Source organism: Kogia breviceps, chromosome 14 (genome assembly GCF_026419965.1).
Source record: "Kogia breviceps isolate mKogBre1 chromosome 14, mKogBre1 haplotype 1, whole genome shotgun sequence".
Lineage (NCBI taxonomy): Eukaryota > Metazoa > Chordata > Mammalia > Artiodactyla > Physeteridae > Kogia > Kogia breviceps.
In genome coordinates, this window is record NC_081323.1 from 69,409,943 (window position 1) to 69,428,990 (window position 19,048).

A 19,048-nucleotide genomic window follows, 5' to 3' on the forward strand; every position below is an offset into this window, starting at 1 on the left:
GTGAAAAATTAGAAAAAGCAAATCAAATATCCAACATTAGAGAACGAGTTAAATAATATATTAAATATCTGTAGAATGGAATACTATTCAACCATTCAAAAATATTAATTGATAATGAAATTTTCATAGCTTATTGTCAAGTAAAGGAAAGGTAATTTATGAATAGGATTTACCAAGGGGTCCCATTTTTTAAAAAATAAGGTGTGTGCATCATAGACAAATACCAAGATGTTAACCATGGTTATCTCAAAGTTATTAGCATTTTTAAAATATATCCCTAGGCTAAAGGAAATTCTAAAGAAATGGTTGCTAGAATAATTTGAGCAAAGGCAGCATTCAATAGAAAAACATCAACATTTAAAAAAAAGAATATGACTTTCCAAGGTGGCTCCATAGATGGAGATACCATTCATTTTAGGGCACAAATTCTGATAAATTGAATAAAAGTTTAGTTTTATTAACTTAGCTTCACAGTTCTCAACATTAGCCAAGGAGCCTTTTTAGCCAATACCCACCCCTCATGAATTTTTAATGCCATGGATATACTGTGTATCTGTTTATGTACTTTATGTATATTTGTAGTTTATATGTGAAGCAATAAGGTTTTTTTCTTACCCCGAAGAACTAATTTTCACTCCCTTGGGAGCAATAGTGTGCCTATTTAGAATGCATGTTTTAGCACTATTTTTGTATATTAGGTCTAAAGTGATAGTATAAACCAGTGATTGTCAAATCTCGCTGATCCTCAGATCACCTGGGTGGTTGATTAGATGGGTGGGTGGTTTGTTTTAAAGAAAGATTCGAAGATTTCACATTGAATCTACTATATCAGTCTATATAGTGGGCCTAGGAATAGGATGGGGTGGGGAGACATTGACAGTGTTTTTGTTTTTTAAGCTCCCCATATAATTTCTGTAATTACCCAGGTTGGAAACCCTGGTATAGACAGTAACCTCAGAGCAAAAAAAACCTTCAAAGATGCGCAAGAGGGGTATAGTGATATAACTCTATTAGCCCTACTATAGAATGTTAATAACAGTGCTTTATTACTACCTGTATAAAGACAAAAGAAACCTGATATACTACTTAAATCACATTATAATAAAAATCATATACTTAGTCCCATATCTTCAAGTTCAAGCTAATGTGCGCTCTAATTTTTAATTCTGTTTTTTTCCATTAACAGCTTCATTGAGATGTAATTCACATACCATACAGTTTACCCATTTAAAATGCACAATTCAGTGGTTTTTATTATATTCAGAGTTACATAACCATCACCACATTAAGTTTTAGTTCTTTTTAAGCAATGGTTTTTAAAAGCTCAGTTTAATTCAGTACTAAGTAGTCCCTTATAGTTCATTATAGCAGCTTTTAAGCCTGAGTATTTATCTTCTGCTGAACTGCAGTTTCACGTTTTTATAGCTTTTTATATTTATACCAATATAACCTAATAAATGTTTTTACTTCCTCAGTTACATGACTATGTACAGAATCATTTTACAAGTGCAAGAATAGCTTTGATTGGACTTGGTAAGTTGGGAATTGCTTGCATGTCAGTTTGCTTCTTTTAAAAGTAGCTTTTAAGTCACAGACATAGAAAATAGACTTTTGGTTGCCATTGGGGAGGGGGACAGGGGAGGGTTGGATTGGGAGTTTGGGAATAGCAGATATAAACTGTTATATATAGAATGGATAAACAACAAGATCCTATTATATAGCACAGGAAACTATATTCAATATCCTGTAATAAATCATAATGGAAAAGAATATTTATAACTGAATCACTTTGCTGTATACCAGAAACTAACACAACATTGTAAATCTTCAGTTAAAAAAAAAAGGATGATTTGGCAGATAGTGAAACATGTGACTAACTTATTCAATGAGAAGGTAGAATTATCCTTGAAACTCTGTAAAATCAGGTACTATCATATGTAACTGACTGTGTATATATACATCTTTTATAGTTATATATAGATCGATATCTAGATAATTTACAGTTTCATGGTCCTTGGCTCCCAGAGAAAGTGGTAGATAGTCAGAAAATTCACTGAGGCTGCTGACTTTTCCTTTATAATTTGGTGTGGTAGGGGATGGGACACCTTTCCAGTGCATTGTGATTCTGTCACTATATAGGTAACCAGCCTCAATTTATAATATACTCACTTGGGTATTTTCTTAAATTCTGATTATACAATTCTCCATTATGTTGTTCTGTCTCATTCTAGAAAGTGGTTAATTGAAAAAAAGAGAAACTCTAAGATGTGCTACTATTAAATGTTGCACTTACAGTTATGAATAAAAGTATTGTTTCACTGTCTCAATGTGAGTCATTAAGAAAAAAGAGTAGTCCTTTAAGCTATAATTATGTGAACACAGGATTGAACAAAATTTCAGAACTCATCCTCTGTTTATGTCAGAAAGTCAGTATGTGATCGGATTTTAATAGCTAGTCTTTCATGGAAAAACCTAAATGTCCATTGATAGATGAATGGATAAAGAAGATGTGGTACATATATATACGATAGAATATTACTCAGCCATTAAAAAGAATGAAATAATGCCATTTGCAGCAACATGGATGGACGTAGAGATTATCATGCTAAGCGAAGTAAGTCAGAAAGAGACAAATACCATATATCACTTATACATAGAATCTAAAATACGACACAAGTGAACATATCTATGAAATAGAAACAGACTCACATAGAGAACAGACTTGTAGTTGCCGAGGGGGAGGGGAAGGGGGAGGGGGGAGGGAAGGATTGGGAGTTTGGGATTAGTAGGTGCAAACTATTATATGTAGAATGGATAAACAACAAGGTCCCACTGTATAGCACAGAGAACTATATTCGATATCCTGTGATAAGCCATAATGGAAAAGAATATGAAAAAGAATATATATATGTATAACTGAGTCACTTTATAGCGGAAATTAACACAACATTGTAAATCAACTATATGTCAATAAAATTTTTTTAAAATACAACTTCCCCAACAGTTTTATAGCATATAAATAAATCCTCCACAACTCTGAAAAAAAAAATAGCTAGTCTTTTTTATTTTTAAGCAGAATCCAGCATTTAACTTTTTAAAGCACAGGCTTTCAAATTCATTACAGTATTTGCAAAACCTATGACAAAGGGCAGATTTCTCTAAGCAAAGAGCTTTTGTTTTTGTTTTGCTTCATTTTAAGTACAATTTAGTAGAAAAATAGACAAAGGGCATGAACAACCAATTCGTGGGGAAAGGTGTGTGTGTGTGTGTGTGTATGGCCAATTATTGTAAAAGATGTAATAACTAAAAAATTTTTAATCTGAAATTGACAAAAATTAAAAGATTGACACTGCCTAGTATTAACCATGGTGTGGAGAAATAGGCACTCTCAAAAGTTATTGGTGGGAGTGTAAAATGGTACATTTTTGGAGGTCTTTTTTTGTGGGGGGGCTCTGTTGGGTCTTTGTTGCTGCACGCAGGCTTTCTCTGGTTGTGGCAAGTGGGGACTACTCTTCGTTGTGGTGTGCGGGCTTCTCATTGCGGTGGCTTCTCTTGTTGCGGAGCACAGGCTCTAGACGTGTGGGCTTCAGTAGTTGAAGCACGTGGCCTCAGTAGTTGTGGTGCACAGGCTTAGTAGTTGTTGCTCCACAGCATGTGGGATCTTCCCAGACCAGGGATTGAACCCATGTCCCCTGCATCAGCAGGTGGATTCTTAACCACTGTGCTACCACAGAAGTCCCTGGAGGTCTATTTTAATATATTAAAATTGTAATTGTTCATACTCTTAGGCCTAGCATTTACTTTTGAAAATTTACCCTGCAGAAACATTTGGTCAAGTTTACAAAATAGTTGCATGAGAATATTATTTTCAGTATTGGGTTTTTGTTCATTTGTTTTATAAATAACAGCTTAATTGAGGTATAATTCACATGCCATAAAATTCACCCTTTTATTTATTTATTTATTATTTGTTTGTTTGTTTTTTTGTGGTACGCGGGCCTCTCACTGTTGTGGCCTCTCCCGTTGCGGACCACAGGCTCTGGACGCGCAGGCTCAGTGTCCATGGCTCACGGGCCCAGCCGCTCCGCGGCATGTGGGATCTTCCCGGACTGGGGCACGAACTCGTGTCCCCTGCATCGGCAGGCGGACTCTCAACCACTGTGCCACCAGGGAAGCCCCCAAAATTCACCCTTTTAAAGTGTACAGTTTGTGGTTTTTAGTATACTCACAGAGTTGTGCAACTATTGCCACTATCTAATTTCAGAACATTTTCACCATGCCCAAAAGAAACCCCATACTCATTAGCAGTCACTCCTTGTTCCACCTCCTCCTTGCCTGTGGTAACCATTAATCTCCTTTCTGTCTGTATAGAGCTGACTATTCTGGATATTTCATATAAAGGGAATTATACAATAATAGCCTTTGTAACTGGCTTCTTTCACTTAGTCACTTAGCATAATGTTTTCAAAGTCCATCCATATTGTAGCATGTACCAATGTTCCATTCCCTTTTCTGGCTGAAAAATATATTTCATTACCACATTTTGTTATTCATTTATTAGCTGGACATTTGGGTTGTTCCTGAATGTTGGCTTTTATGAATATAAACATTCATATATAAGTTTTAACAAAACATCTTTTTCATTCTTTTGGGTGTATACCTAGGAGTAGAATTGACAGGATAGAGTATCTCTCTGTTTAACCATTTGAAGAACTGCCAGACTGTTTTCCAAAGCAGTTGAACCATTTTACGTTCCATCAACAGTGCACAAGGGTTCCAATTTCTCCACGTGCTTATAGACACTTAGTTATCTGTCTTTGCTTATGGCCATCCTAATGGGTGTGAAGTAGTGTCTCATTGTGGTTTTGATGTGCATTTCCGTAGTGATTGATAACAATGAACATATTTTTTTGTGCTTTTTGGTCGTCTGTGTATCTTATTTGGAGAAATGCTTATTCAAGTCCCATGTCCATTTTTTAATTGGGGTGTTTGTTTTGTTTAATTGTTGAGTTATAAGAGTTCTTTATATATTCTGGATACTAATCCTTACCAGATTTTTTCCCATTTTGTGGATTATCTTTTCACTCTTGAAAATGTCTTTTGATGCACATTGGCATATTGTTTTAATAGCCAACTATTAGAAGCATACTAATGTCCCTCAAGAAGAGATTGATTAAATAAATGATGGTATATCAATATAATAAAATTCTTTATAACCATTAAATGTTTGGTGTAGTCCATTCACTTAGATGTAAATTACAAAAGACAAGTTAGAAACAATATCAATAGAATGACATATTTTAAAAATAAAAAGGATAATATTAATATTTGCATAGAAAAAGTTCTAGATGAATATATAGTAATGCATGTGTCTGGAAGAGTGGCATTATGGGAGGCTGTTATTTTCTTTATTTCTGTAATATTTGAATTGTATAATGATGTATTTTTAAAATAGTGTTTTACAATTGTGTTTTAGAAATTCTGGTTCTAGTTTGTTTTTGTTTCTTTTGAAATAGGTGTGAGTCATCCTGTTCTAAAGCAAGTTGCTGAGCAGTTTCTCAACATGAGGGGTGGGCTTGGTTTATCTGGTGCAAAGACCAAGTACCGTGGAGGTAAGCGTTTTGTTCCATTAAGGTTAATTTACCAGGATGCTGCCTCTCCCCCCAGTAGCATATTGGAGTATAATAGCCCTGATTATTTACTACCAAATAGTATCAATGTGGAAAGAAAGAATTAGATTGCTTGAGTGTTATGTATTAAACATGTTTGTGTATGTGTTGGGGGAAGGGCAGGATAGCAAGGAGAGCACCAGGCCAGGGAAAAGCTTAATCTTAATGGGTTAATACTGTGTTGTAGAGAATATTGAAGAATAAAACCAAAAGCCACTTTCTTTGCTCTTGCCTTACCTGGCCCCAGGTGAAATTCGAGAACAGAATGGAGACAGTCTCGTCCATGCTGCTCTTGTAGCAGAAAGTGCTGCTGCAGGAAGTGCAGAAGCAAATGCGTTTAGTGTTCTCCAGCATGTCCTCGGTGCTGGACCACATGTTAAGAGGGGCAGCAATGCCACCAGCTCTCTATACCAAGCTGTTGCCAAGGGAATTCACCAGCCATTTGATGTGAGTCTGAACAGTTGATATCTCTCCTTTTGTTTTCACAGGCTCAGTATTTACGATGTAGTCCTGATAACTTGCTCTTAACGTTAATATGCTTTTAAAATTTAAGATGAGGGATTTCTCTGGTGGTCCAGTGGTTAAGACTCAGTGCGCTTCCACTGCAGGTGGCACCGGTTCTATCCCTACAGGGAACTAAGATCCCGCATGCCACATGGTGTGGCCAAAAAAAAAAAAAAAAAAAAGTTAAGGTGAACACAGAGAAAATCTTTGTAAAATTGAAGAGGCAGCCGGGCTTAATTTTAGTACCTTAGTGGGTCTATCAAAAACTTACTGTTATTCTAATATAAAAAGAAGAATTGAATGCTTAAAAAGTCAGAAATTCACACTTCAGTTCCCTTTATTTTTTATTTTATTTTTTTTTAATTTTTTTTTTAACATCTTTATTTGAGTATAACTGTTTTACAATAGTGTGTTAGTTTCTCTTTTACAACAAAGTGAATCAGTTATACATATACATATGTTCCCATAACTCTTCCCTCTTTTGTCACCCTCCCTCCCACCCTCCCTATCCCACCCCTCTAGGTGGTCACTAAGTACAGAGGTGAACTCCCTGTGCTATGCTGTAGCTTCCCACTAGCTATCTAATTTACATTTGGTAGTGTGTATATGTCCCTGCCACACTCTCACATCGTCACAGCTTACCCTTCCCCCTCCCCATATCCTCAAGTCCATGCTCTAGTAGGTCTGTGTTTTATTCCCTCCTACCACTAATCTCTTCATGACATTTTTTTTTTTTTTTTTTTTTTAGATTCCATATATATGTGTTAGCATACGGTATTTGTTTTTGTCCTTCTGACTTACTTCACTCTGTATGACAGATTCCAGGTCTATCCACCTCATTACAAATAACTCAGTTTCATTTCTTTTTATGGCTGAGTAATATTCCATTGTATATATGTGCCACATCTTCCTTATCCATTCATCTGTTGATGGACACTTAGGTTGCTTCCATGTCCTGGCTATCGTAAATAGAGCTGCAATGAACATTTTGGTACATGACTCTTTTTGAATTATGGTTTTCTCAGGGTATATGCCCAGTAGTGGGATTGCTGGGTCATATGGTAGTTCTATTTGTAGTTTTTTAAGGAACCTCCATACTGTTCTCCATAGTGGCTGTATCATTTTACATTCCCACCAGCAGTGCAAGAGTGTTCCCTTTTCTCCACACCCTCTCCAGCATTTATTGTTTCTAGAGTTTTTGATGATGGCCAATCTGGCCGGTGTGAGATGATATCTCATTGTAGTTTTGACTTGCATTTCTCTAATGATTAATGATGTGGAGCATTCTTTCATGTGTTTGTTGGCTATCTGTATATCTTCTTTGGAGAAATGTCTATTTAGTTCTTCTGCCCATTTTTGGATTGGGCTGTTTGTTTTTTTGTTATTGAGCTGCATGAGTTGCTTATAAATTTTGGATATTAATCCTTTGTCAGTTGCTTCATTTGCAAATATTTTCTCCCATTCTGAGGGTTGTCTTTTGGTCTTGTTTATGGTATCCTTTGCTGTGCAAAAGCTTTTAAGTTTCATTAGATCCCATTTGTTTATTTTTGTTTTTATTTCCATTTCTCTAGGAGATGGGTCAAAAAGGATCTTGCTGTGATTGATGTCATAGAGTGTTCTGCCTATGTTTTCCTCTAAGAGTTTGATAGTGTCTGGCCTTACATTTAGGTCTTTAACCCATTTTGAGTTTATTTTTGTGTATGGTGTTAGGGAGTGTTCTAATTTCATACTTCTACAGGTAGCTGTCCAGTTTTCCCAGCACCACTTATTGAAGAGGCTGTCTTTTCTCCAATGTATATTCTTGCCTCCTTTATCAAAGATAAGGTGACCATATGTGTGTGGGTTTATCTCTGGGCTTTCTATCCTGTTCCATTGATCTATATTTCTGTTTTTGTGCCAGTACCATACTGTCTTGATTACTGTGGCCTTGTAGTATAGTCTGAAGTCAGGGAGCCTGATTCCTCCAGCTCCATTTTTCGTTCTCAAGATTGCTTTGGCTATTCGGGGTCTTTTGTGTTTCCATACAAATTGTGAAATTCTTTTTTCTAGTTCTGTAAAAAATGCCAGTGGCAATTTGATAGGGATTGCATTGAATCTGTATATTGCTTTGGGTAATACAGTCATTTTCACTATGTTGATTCTTCCAATCCAAGAACATGGTATATTTCTCTACCTATTTGTATCATCTTTAATTTCTTTCATCAGTGTCTTATAGTTTTCTGCATACAAGTCTTTTGTCTCCTTAGGTAGGTTTATTCCTAGATATTTTATTCTTTTTGTTGCAATGGTAAATGGGAGTGTTTTCTTAATTTCATTCTCAGATTTTTCATCATTAGTGTATAAGAATGCCAGAGATTTCTGTGCATTAACTTTGTATCCTGCTACTTTACCAAATTCATTGATTAGTTCTAGTAGTTTTCTGGTAGCATCCTTAGTATTCTCTATATATAGTATCATGTCATCTGCAAACAGTGACAGCTTTACTTCTTCTTTTCCTATTTGGATTCCTTTTATTTCTTTATTTTCTCTAATTGCTGTGGCTAGAACTTCCAAAACTATGTTGAATAAGAGTGGTGAGAGTGGGCAACCTTGTCTTGTTCCTGATCTTAGTGGAAATGGTTTCAGTTTTTCACCATTGAGAACAATGCTGGCTGTGGGTTTGTCATATCTTGCCTTTATTATATTGAGGAAAGTTCCCTCTATGCCTACTTTCTGCAGGGTTTTTATCATAAATGGGTGTTGAATTTTGTCAAAAGCTTTCTCTGCATCTATTGAGATGATCATATGGTTTTTCTCCTTCAGTTTGTTGATATGGTGTATCACGTTGATTGATTTGCGTATATTGAAGAATCCATGCATTCCTGGAATAAACCCCACTTGATCATGGTGTATGATCCTTTTAATGTGCTGTTGGATTCTGTTTGCTAGTATTTTGTTGAGGATTTTTGCATCTATGTTCATCAGTGATATTGGCCTATAGTTTTCTTTCTTTGTGACGTCTTTGTCTGGTTTTGGTATCAGGGTGATGGTGGCCTCGTAGAATGAGTTTGGGAGTGTTCCTACCTCTGCTATCTTTTGAAGAGTTTCAGAAGGATAGGTGTTAGCTCTTCTCTAAATGTTTGATAGAATTCGCCTGTGAAGCCATCTGGTCCTGAGCTTTTGTTTGTTGGAAGATTTTTAATCACAGTTTCAATTTCAGTGCTTGTGATTGGTCTGTTCATGTTTTCTATTTCTTCCTGGTTCAGTCTTGGTTCAGTTCCCTTTAGAATAAAGTTTTAGATATTAAACATTCCAATTAGTCTTTTTTTCTGATTTCTTCTGTCCCCTTCTATTCTTGTGGCTACTTCCTGAATTTCACTGCTCTTCATGTTTTCCAACCAAGTGTGCAAGATATACAGCAAGAAATTACAGACCTGCTCCTCCAGCTTGAGATTAAGTTAAAAGAGAAAAATGACATTTAACCACAACCAAAAGTTATGTTGCCTTAGAAGACACCTTGTTATGACAATGAGGAAAGTGCTAAAGCTTTCAAAATAATGATACTCAAATCAAGAGAATGTAAAATGACAACCGGCAAAATATTTAATGAGTGACGATAGTTTGCCCAGTGTAATGCCCCGTGTGACCTTCAATGATATCTTTAAAAAGTAACAAATGTACTAAATTGTAGGATTAAGTCTCATTTATAATTTCAGCAATAGTACATGGCACAGGTAGGTTTATGCCTCAGTAAGTCTTTGGCCATTTGACACTTAATGGTGAAAATTAAAATCAGTTATCTTCTCTTTTTATTCCTCTGTTTAATACTTTAGTGGTAGTGTCAGACTTTTTTTTTTTTTTTTAGCACTGGAGCCTTTTTCATCGGTGCCATTTCCCAGCTTCAATGCCCAACACAAAAGTTTTTGCTTTTAAAGAAGTTTAGAAGGCTTACTTGACAGTGAAACCCTTGGAATCTTCTGTATAGAACCTTAGGGTTCCCTGGAGTACAGTTTGAAAACCATTATCTTATTTTTCTTTTTTAAGTTCATTTATTTTGGCTGCTCCAGGTTGTAGTTGTGGCACGTGGGATCTTCATTGTGGCATGTTTAGTTGCAGCATGCGGGCTTCTTAGTTGCAGCATGCACGTGGGATCTAGTTCCCCTACCAGGGATTGAACCCAGGCCCCCTGCAGCTCAGAGTCCTACCCACTGGACCACCAGGGAACTCCCCAAAACCATTATCTTAAATTAGTCCTAGTCCTAAATTAGATTTCCTCCAGATTTTCTTTCTCCTGGTTCATGGTCTACTCTGTTTTCTTTTCTTCATGCTTTACTCTTCACCATTGAATGTTAATGATGCTTTGGGTAGTTGGAGTTTAATCTAATCCAGTGACATAATATAATAGAAATTCCTGGGACTTCCCTGTTGGTGCAGTGGTTAAGAACCCGCCTGCCAATGCAGGGGACACGGGTTCAAGCCCTGGTCCGGGAAGATCCCACATGCCGCGGAGCAACTAGGCCCATGCGCCACAACTATTGATCCCGCACTCTAGAGCCTGCGAGCCACAACTACTGAGCCTGCACACCACAACTACTGAAGCCCGCGCACCTAGAGCCATGCTCCGCGACAAGAGAAGCCACCGCAATTAGAAGCCCAGGCACCACAATGAAGAGCAGCCCCTGCTCTCCGCAACTAGAGGAAACCCACATGAAGCAATGAAGACCCAATGCAGCCAAAAATAAATAAATAAATAAATTTAAAAGATAAATCCACCAAAAAAAAAAAAAATTTAATAGAAATTCCTACTTCAGAATTTGGCCAGAAATTTGGAGGATGACTTGTTAGTCTCAGAATTGTAATTAAACTTCAGGTGATTGAAGTGCATATCTTTGTATGCTTCATATGGGCCAAACCAATGGTTTTCAAACTTCATCTGGAACACTGGTTTAAAATTCGGAATCCCAGACTGCATCTTTAGTGATCTGAGTGAGTAGATCTGTTGTAGGAACCTGAAAGTCTACATTTTTAATAACAGCTCAAGTGATCCTTAATGTAAATTGTCCACATAAACACTGAAAAGCACTTTATTGGGATGTCATGTCCACCTTAAGGAACTTAACTCTCTACTCAGACTACAGACAGAAATACCCCTGTTTTCCAGAGGCTAAACTTCTTACTCCCTTGGACATCTGAATAATAGATACTAAGCAGAAATTTTTTTCCTAACCCTTTAACTTTAGTCTATAGGAGAGTTGAAAGCGAATTGGTGAAAAGGAAGTCACCACCAACAGCAGAGGGAAGAAAGCAGGTTTGTCTAATGCCAAAGCCCATGATTTATACCACTCAGCTGTACTGAATCTACAGTAGTAATGTTCATAAGTTAATGTTTGCATTAACTTTTAATCATCAAAAGGTTAGAAAATACCAATGAAAGTGAGCCGTCGTTTTAGAGTTAAATGAGAAAAGTTAAAACATTACAGTTGTGGGCTTCCCTGGTGGCGCGGTGGTTGAGAGTCCGCCTGCCGATGCAGGGGATACGTGTTCGTGCCCCGGTCCGGGAAGATCCCACATGCCGCGGAGCGGCTAGGCCCGTGAGCCATGGCCGCTGAGCCTGCGCGTCCGGAGCCTGTGCTCCGCAACGGGAAAGGTCACAACAGTGAGGCCTGTGTACCGTGCAAAAAAAAAAAAAAAAAAATTACAGTTGTGAAAGAGGTAACCTATATATAGAACACTTCAGTCCTTAATAAGTGAAATATTAATCCATGTCTTTGCTTATACTGTGAAGGTATACGTTTTTGTCTAGACAGCCTTAGGGAAATTGTGCCCTGTTTTACCTGGTAGAATGACATACAGTAAAGTTTCATTATATTTTCAGGTTTCTGCTTTTAATGCCAGTTACTCAGATTCTGGACTCTTTGGGATTTACACTATCTCGCAGGCTGCAGCTGCTGGAGATGTAAGTTGCAAACTCATCAATTCTTACAAGATTTTTTCCCCCATTAACATATATTTAGTAGGAACATGGAATGTTTGAATGCCATGATTTATCAGAGTTCTGTATAGTAGTATAATATCATTAAAGTGTTACCTGCTGTGGAGGAAAGTTAAAAATGAAAAATGCATATACTGATGCTTCCAGAAAAGAGGGAGGAAATGTTTCCTTGGTATTTTCGTTCTGTGTGGACATGTGGCATTGAGTTAGTTGTCTCTGGGATATATAAATGAACTCAGTTGAGATCAAGGCCAAGATGTATACTGGGAGTCCTCATTATAAAGGGTGTGATGAAGTCGGGGTTACATGTGAAAGGTTGGAGGAGAAGAAAACTGAAGGTCGAGCTAAGAAAAACGGCCAAAAAAAAACAGAAAGAAAAAGAAGAGAAACTGGCATGTTTGGAGGCCAGGAAAGAGAGAATGGTTAACACTGTTTCGATCTACTCTGGATTAACATCCTTTTAGTTAACCACAGAGAGGTTTGGTAGTTTTAGAAAACTAGGATAATATTGGGGATACTATCAGTTTTTATCAGAGTATTGGAAGTGAACTAAAATTTATAATATTAAGGAATGAATGGGAAGAAAGAAATACAAAGTTGGTGCAGGCAGGTGGAGCTTAGACTTGTAAGGAGGTGGGTGGTAGTTTTTAGGAGAGTTTCCACTGAGAGATTAAGTAGGAAGAGACATTCACACTGAAAGGAAAGAAAATTGGAGCAAATGTAGGAGATAAATTATAGATGGATCAAGTCTGAAAAAGCAAGAGCAAAAAAAAAGAAAAAGCAAGAGCAAGCAGGATCCAAAGTACAATCGGACATTTTAGCCTTGGACAGAAAGGCTGATGGGAGAAGAGGATGTTGGGAAGATGAGAAAGTACATCCCTGGTGAGGTAGGAGGCTAAGTCATGTTTTGAGAATAAGAGAAGGGAGGAGAGTTTAAAGAAAGAAATGAGGTTTGGGACAGATGAGTGGCTAGATGCACACAGAATGAGCATAACAGCAGTACAGATGTCTCCTTGAGATAAGTGACCACAAATTCATAGTACAGTCAGATGTCTAGCCTAATGCAGAAATGGAGGAGGCAGGCAGTAGGGTTGATCCCAGGCTGGAATCCTGCAAAGTAGGCAGGTTGGAAGTATGAAAAGATGGCAGGAAGTTGGAAACACTGGCAAGAGTGATTGAAGAGATGATTCATGGATTTAGGCTAAAGAAGTGAAGCCAGGGGGACCTGATCGATTGAAAGTGGACAAATCAAGGAACTAGAGATGTTGATAAAATGAAAGATAAGGATACCATGATTAAAGACTTAGGCTAGAGGTCTTGGAATTGAGGATTTCAGAGGTAGGTCAGATCTAGGTTATGTGCAGGTCTGGGATATGGCTATGGAAGTGGGTAGCTCACCTGGAGGGGAAATGAAGGTCCTAGAGTTTAGGTGATTAGGAAGAAAAGTAAGTAGCAAACCCAGAATGGTGCCAGGGTTGGGATGGAGAAAATCATGGGCCAGGTTTATTATTAATTTATTTATTCAACATATATTTACCAAGTACCCACCCACATCACTATAACTTGATTCCTTCACGACTCTAGCACTCCAGGTATGGACAGGCTTTACCGATTGGCTGTGTATGGATTACTACTTTTTTCTTAGTGAATAGTAAGAGATAGCAGTATTAATTACATGATACTTTGAGAGTCTTGGGAAAATTTTGAGGTGCTTATTCTTTGTAGGCAATTATAAATCCCTGAGTTTTCTTTTCCTAAACCCTATTGCCATCCTCTGCCCTCTGCCACTTAATGTTTGTTAAGAAACTTGGCCACTTGGATATTGTACAAACAGCTGCTATATGGAACATTGGAAGAGTAAGCAGCACGTAGTGACTTAAGAATTCCAAATGGACACTTATACTGTTTCTCTGGAACTAACCTTCCATCTTTTGTTTTTGCCTCAGTAGAGGAGCATTTGAATGCTGCAGCAGACTTTGGCACTGATCAAAGATGACCAGCTTTTACTTGTTTATCCTAGGTTATCAAGGCTGCCTATAACCAAGTAAAAACAGTTGCTCAAGGAAACCTTTCTAATACAGATGTCCAAGTTGCCAAGTAAGTTTCAATATTAATGTTTCATGTTTCAGTTATTTGAAAGTTGTATTTTTTCTAGTTACAACACTATTGTAATAAATACACAAAAGGATTGAAAGGTACAGAAAAGTATTTAAAAGGAAAGGGAAATATACTCCTACCCCCTAGAGATATAATTGTTAACATTTTGATTATTTTCTTGACCATTTTTATCTTTTTTTTTTTTTTTTTTTTTTTTTTGCGTTACGCGGGCTTCTCACTGTTGTGGTCTCTCCCGTTGCGGAGCGCAGGCTTCAGACGCGCAGGCGCAGCCGCCGTGGCTCACAGGCCCAGCCGCTCCGCGGCATGTGGGATCTTCCCGGACCGGGGCACGAACCTGTGTCCCCTGCATCGGCAGGCGGGTTCTCAACCACTGCGCCATCAGGGAAGCCCTCTTGACCATTTTTAAACATAATTGTTAATATTGTATATATACTTGTTAATAAACAATACTTATTAGTGTTTATTGTAGAAATTGAAAATTACAAACACAAAGAAAGACAAAAATTATTTTTCATTCCCTACCAATGATTCTTCTCTTTTTTTAACATTATAATGCTGTTTGCATTTATTCCATTTATTTTTATTACTAAAAATTTGTCATAAACAATTTTAATTGGTGTGTCAAAATATACTTGTTGGACATTTTCAACAAGTTGGCAGTTGGAAATTATAAACTATAAAGGATATCTTTGGGTTTTAAAACATTTTTGTATTTCATATTACTTTCTTGGTATAGATTTGCAGCTGGGCCAAGAGTTATAAACATAATGAAAAACTGTGCATTAAAATATATGTTTTTGTTTATGTAATATTTTTATTTTTATATTTTGGAGTCACAATGTTAAAAGGTTTTACCAGTTGATAAGCACATCGTCAGTATATATGAGAGTGCCTGTTCTACCATAACCATTGGCAACTTTTTTCCTCTTTACTGATTTGATAGACCAAAAAATATATCTGATTAAAAGATTGCAATATCTGTCTCCTATTTGGTGATTTTTAAATTCCCACTGTCCTCATTGAAAGTGCTAACAACACCTCTTAACTCAGTAGCTCTGGGAGTTTCTCTAAAAGAGACAGACTTTGGACAGAGGTGGAAATAAGCTTGCATTTTCATACAGGAGTTTAAAACATTTAAATTTGACTCCATCCATTTAAGACAATTCAGAATGTGAATCCTAAAACTCTGGAGGTCTTTATGATCATTCAGTATTGCCCACAAAGGAAATACGACAGGGTGAATTACAACCCAGGAGGGAACAGTCTTTTACCATTTCTATTCTCATTAGTATTATTACTTTTGTTATACTGAACACACTAAGAAGTGCATCTCTCAAATAAGTACAACACAATTTATTAAATATTGTATATATGGAATCAAGGATCGATAGGATGCAGCTCTGCATGATTGTATCAGAAACAAACCTTATAATAGAAACAATGGATAAGCTTAGGAGAAATCTGTTTCAAATCTAATTTATTTAAGAAAATGTATTTTCTTAATAAGTGTAGCACAGTTCTTACCAGGTACAGCAACATTTAGAAAATGGAATTTTGGTTATTAATGTCAAGATATATTTATTTTCTGCCATTTTGATGGAGTTGATACTTTTTTTGTAAGGTTCTTAGTCCTCCTATAGTGAAAGAGAGGAAGTGAGGTGTCATTGCTGAAGGGACAAACTAATAATCACTTGGTAAAGTTTATTGCAGGTAAAATCTTTTTTCAATTAAGCGGACAGTGTGGTAAAATTGTTACATTAAATTATAATTATGTTTAAACGGAAGTCTTGCTACAGAGTGCCAAGGAGATTAGTTTGAGTTAAATAACTCAAGTGCCTTATTGAACATCAATTTCTTTCTGGGATAATTATGAATTGGATTTTGTTTTATTTCAAATTGATGTTTTTGTGCCCATATTTAAGCTACAGGGACTTAATAGGACCTATACTGTCCTTCCCCACTTGCCCTACCCTCAGTGAGACAAATCCCAGCACACAAATGGGCTGGGGGTGGGGTTAAGGGAAGTTATATTATCAGCACACAGCATTCTGCTAAAGGGACAGTGAGAAGAGCCCACATAGGGATGTTCTTTAATAGAGATGCCTAAAATCATCACCAAAAATGTATCTAAAATAGTTGGTGAGTTGAAGAAATAGAATGGAGACCTTTAGCACTGTAAGATTTCAAAGCTGTTAGTTTGCATATTTACCCAAACATGTTTAAGGGTTTGGGAACATACTTTGCCTTACTCTATAAAACTGGCATCTGCCTTAGTTACACACCTTTTATTGGACAGGAACAAGCTGAAAGCTGGGTACCTAATGTCAGTGGAGTCTTCTGAGGGTTTCCTGGATGAAGTTGGGTCCCAGGCTCTAGTTGCTGGTTCATATGTGCCGCCATCCACAGTCCTTCAGCAGATTGACTCGGTAGCTGACGCTGATGTCATAAACGTAAGCAAATGAAAATTTATTTAACATCAAATAACTTGTCCTTAATGATCCAGTTTCAGAAGGAATGCATAAGCTTCCTTGGGCTGTATATGCTGTTCTTGTGGTGTTTGGTGCCTGTGTACCTGATGTGGAGGCAGAAGGGCTCATCCCCATATCTGCAGATAGCTTCCTTGTCAACTCAGGGTGATGTATCTTCCTCATGCAACTAAATTACGATTAGGTTAAACCATTTTAAATTCTTAAAGGTCGAGAAGAGTCAAATATTGGCAGTTTCATACGATTCAACCTAATTGTCAAGTTTGGTATTTTCCTCCTCACTCCTAAGAAATAAACTCTATCCTGCCAATCTTTCACAATCTACCATCTCAAGATTTTCTTTAGTCTTCTCAACCTAAGACCTTCTCCTGCCCCTGCTCTATTTATTTTTTCACATATATTGTTTCTAAAATTGAGTTGTTTTGAGGGCAAGGACTATGTCTTATACCTCTTTGTATTCCCTGCTATGCCTAACAAGTACATGAACTACAGAATGAACCCCAAATCAGTCCTTTTTGTATTAAAAATGCCAACTCCTCTTCCATGGTCGAGATCTTAACCATCTTCTCACCAAGGAGTCTCCCCTTGGGGATAGAAAAAAGAAGCAGGCTATTTTAAGATAGCAACCCTGACTTGATTTCACTTGGCCCATAAGTTCATCATTATATACTCTTCCAAATGGCTGTCCTCATCTTATATACCATACTATCATGTGAGCCCAACCCAGCTGCCTGCAACACTTTTTTAAAAAAATTTAATTTATTTATTTATTGCAGTATGCGGGCCTCTCACTGTTGTGGCCTCTCCCGTTGCGGAGCACAGGCTCCCGACGCGCAGGCTCAGCGGCCATGGCTCATGGGCCTAGCCGCTCTGTGGCATGTGGGATCTTCCTGGACCAGGGCACGAACCCGTGTCCCCTGCATCGGCAGGCGGACTCTCAACCACTGTGCCACCAGGGAAGCCCAACACTGTCTCTTTATTTAAAAAAGCTGACCTCAGATAATGTGGGACTGCTCCTCATGGTATTGCACTTAACCTAAACAACCAGCCTTTGGACTCAAAGTAGCGGCATAAAGAATACTAGGATAAAAAGTGTAACTTTTAAGTTAACAATCAGTTTATTTTTATTGACTTAGACTATTTGCCATTGCAATACCAAAGCAGGGAAGTATAGCTCTGCTCAAGGAGACTCTGCCATATTTTGCAACGTCAGAAGGGTTTTCCTTTTCCCTCTTTAACAGCTATGCTCATACTTAGAGCACCACACTTGCTCAGTCACACATAGGATGAAATACTCAAAGGAATGGAAGTTTATCTGCTTGGTTATTTCTATTAACTGTCTTATTTTGTTTGTTTACTTAAAGGCTGCAAAGAAGTTTGTTTCTAGCCGGAAGTCAATGGCAGCAAGTGGAAATTTGGGGCATACACCTTTCGTTGATGAGTTGTAGTACTGAAACACATATTGCAGGAAAGAGCTGAATATTTTCTGAACCCAGAGCAGCAAGTATATGAAAGTGAAAAGTCTCTAATGTAACATTTATCTTTTTTTCCAATGAGGTGAAATATCATAAAGCATAAATGCAGGTAATTGTTCCCAGCTGACCTAAAGTCAATAAAACATTCTGTTTAAATGTTTTTCTCGCGTTTTTCCTAATCAGTTAATCAACAAGTATTTGTTATATGCTGAGTTTTTGTTTTAGATGCTTTAAAGGAGAACAGGAATATAATAATAAAGTACAGAAGCATGAGAAACTATTAAAAATTAAGGCTAAGTGGCTATCAGAGTAACTATTTCCAGACTGTTATTGGTGGCTTTTTAAGATAAACGCAGTTAAAAGTCTGTATTCTTGGGTAAGAATAATTAGATGGTCTGGGTTTTACCCCCTTTTTTGCCTTTTTTGTGAAAGTTATTTGTGAAAAATATAAATTCCCTGCCAGTCATATCCTGTATTCACACTGCTTCATTTTATGTTTATCTTCACTGTGGCAGAATTTTGTGGGTTTTTTTCCTTGTCTTCTCCCTCATCTCTTTCTATCCTATCTCTTTCAAGTAATTAACTATCAACCCAACATTCAAAGTAACAGTAGGGGGACTTCCCTGGTGGTCCCATGGTTAAGAATCCACCTTCCAATGCAGGGGACACGGGTTCGATCCCTGGTCGGGGAACTAAGATCCCACATGCTGTGGGGCAGCTAAGCCTGAGTGCTCTCGGGCCCATGCACCACAACTAGAGAGCCCTTGTGCTGCAACTACTGAGCCTGCACACCACAGTGAAAGATCTCCCATGCCACAACTAAGA

At 37.4% G+C, this 19,048-nt stretch overlaps 1 protein-coding gene across 1 annotated transcript in view; it reads left to right on the forward strand.

The window, feature by feature from the left end:
* Window positions 1-18,383, forward strand: part of UQCRC2 (ubiquinol-cytochrome c reductase core protein 2) — a 34,150-nt gene extending 15,767 nt beyond the window's left edge. Inside the window, exons 8-14 of the mRNA XM_059037021.2 lie at window positions 1,476-1,533; window positions 5,517-5,612; window positions 5,917-6,116; window positions 12,028-12,108; window positions 14,165-14,241; window positions 16,559-16,712; window positions 18,113-18,383. Of these exons, the coding sequence (XP_058893004.1) occupies window positions 1,476-1,533; window positions 5,517-5,612; window positions 5,917-6,116; window positions 12,028-12,108; window positions 14,165-14,241; window positions 16,559-16,712; window positions 18,113-18,196 (750 nt within the window). The 3' untranslated portion in view covers window positions 18,197-18,383. The remainder of the gene's footprint in view (window positions 1-1,475; window positions 1,534-5,516; window positions 5,613-5,916; window positions 6,117-12,027; window positions 12,109-14,164; window positions 14,242-16,558; window positions 16,713-18,112) is intronic.
* Window positions 18,384-19,048: the final 665 nt, after the last annotated feature.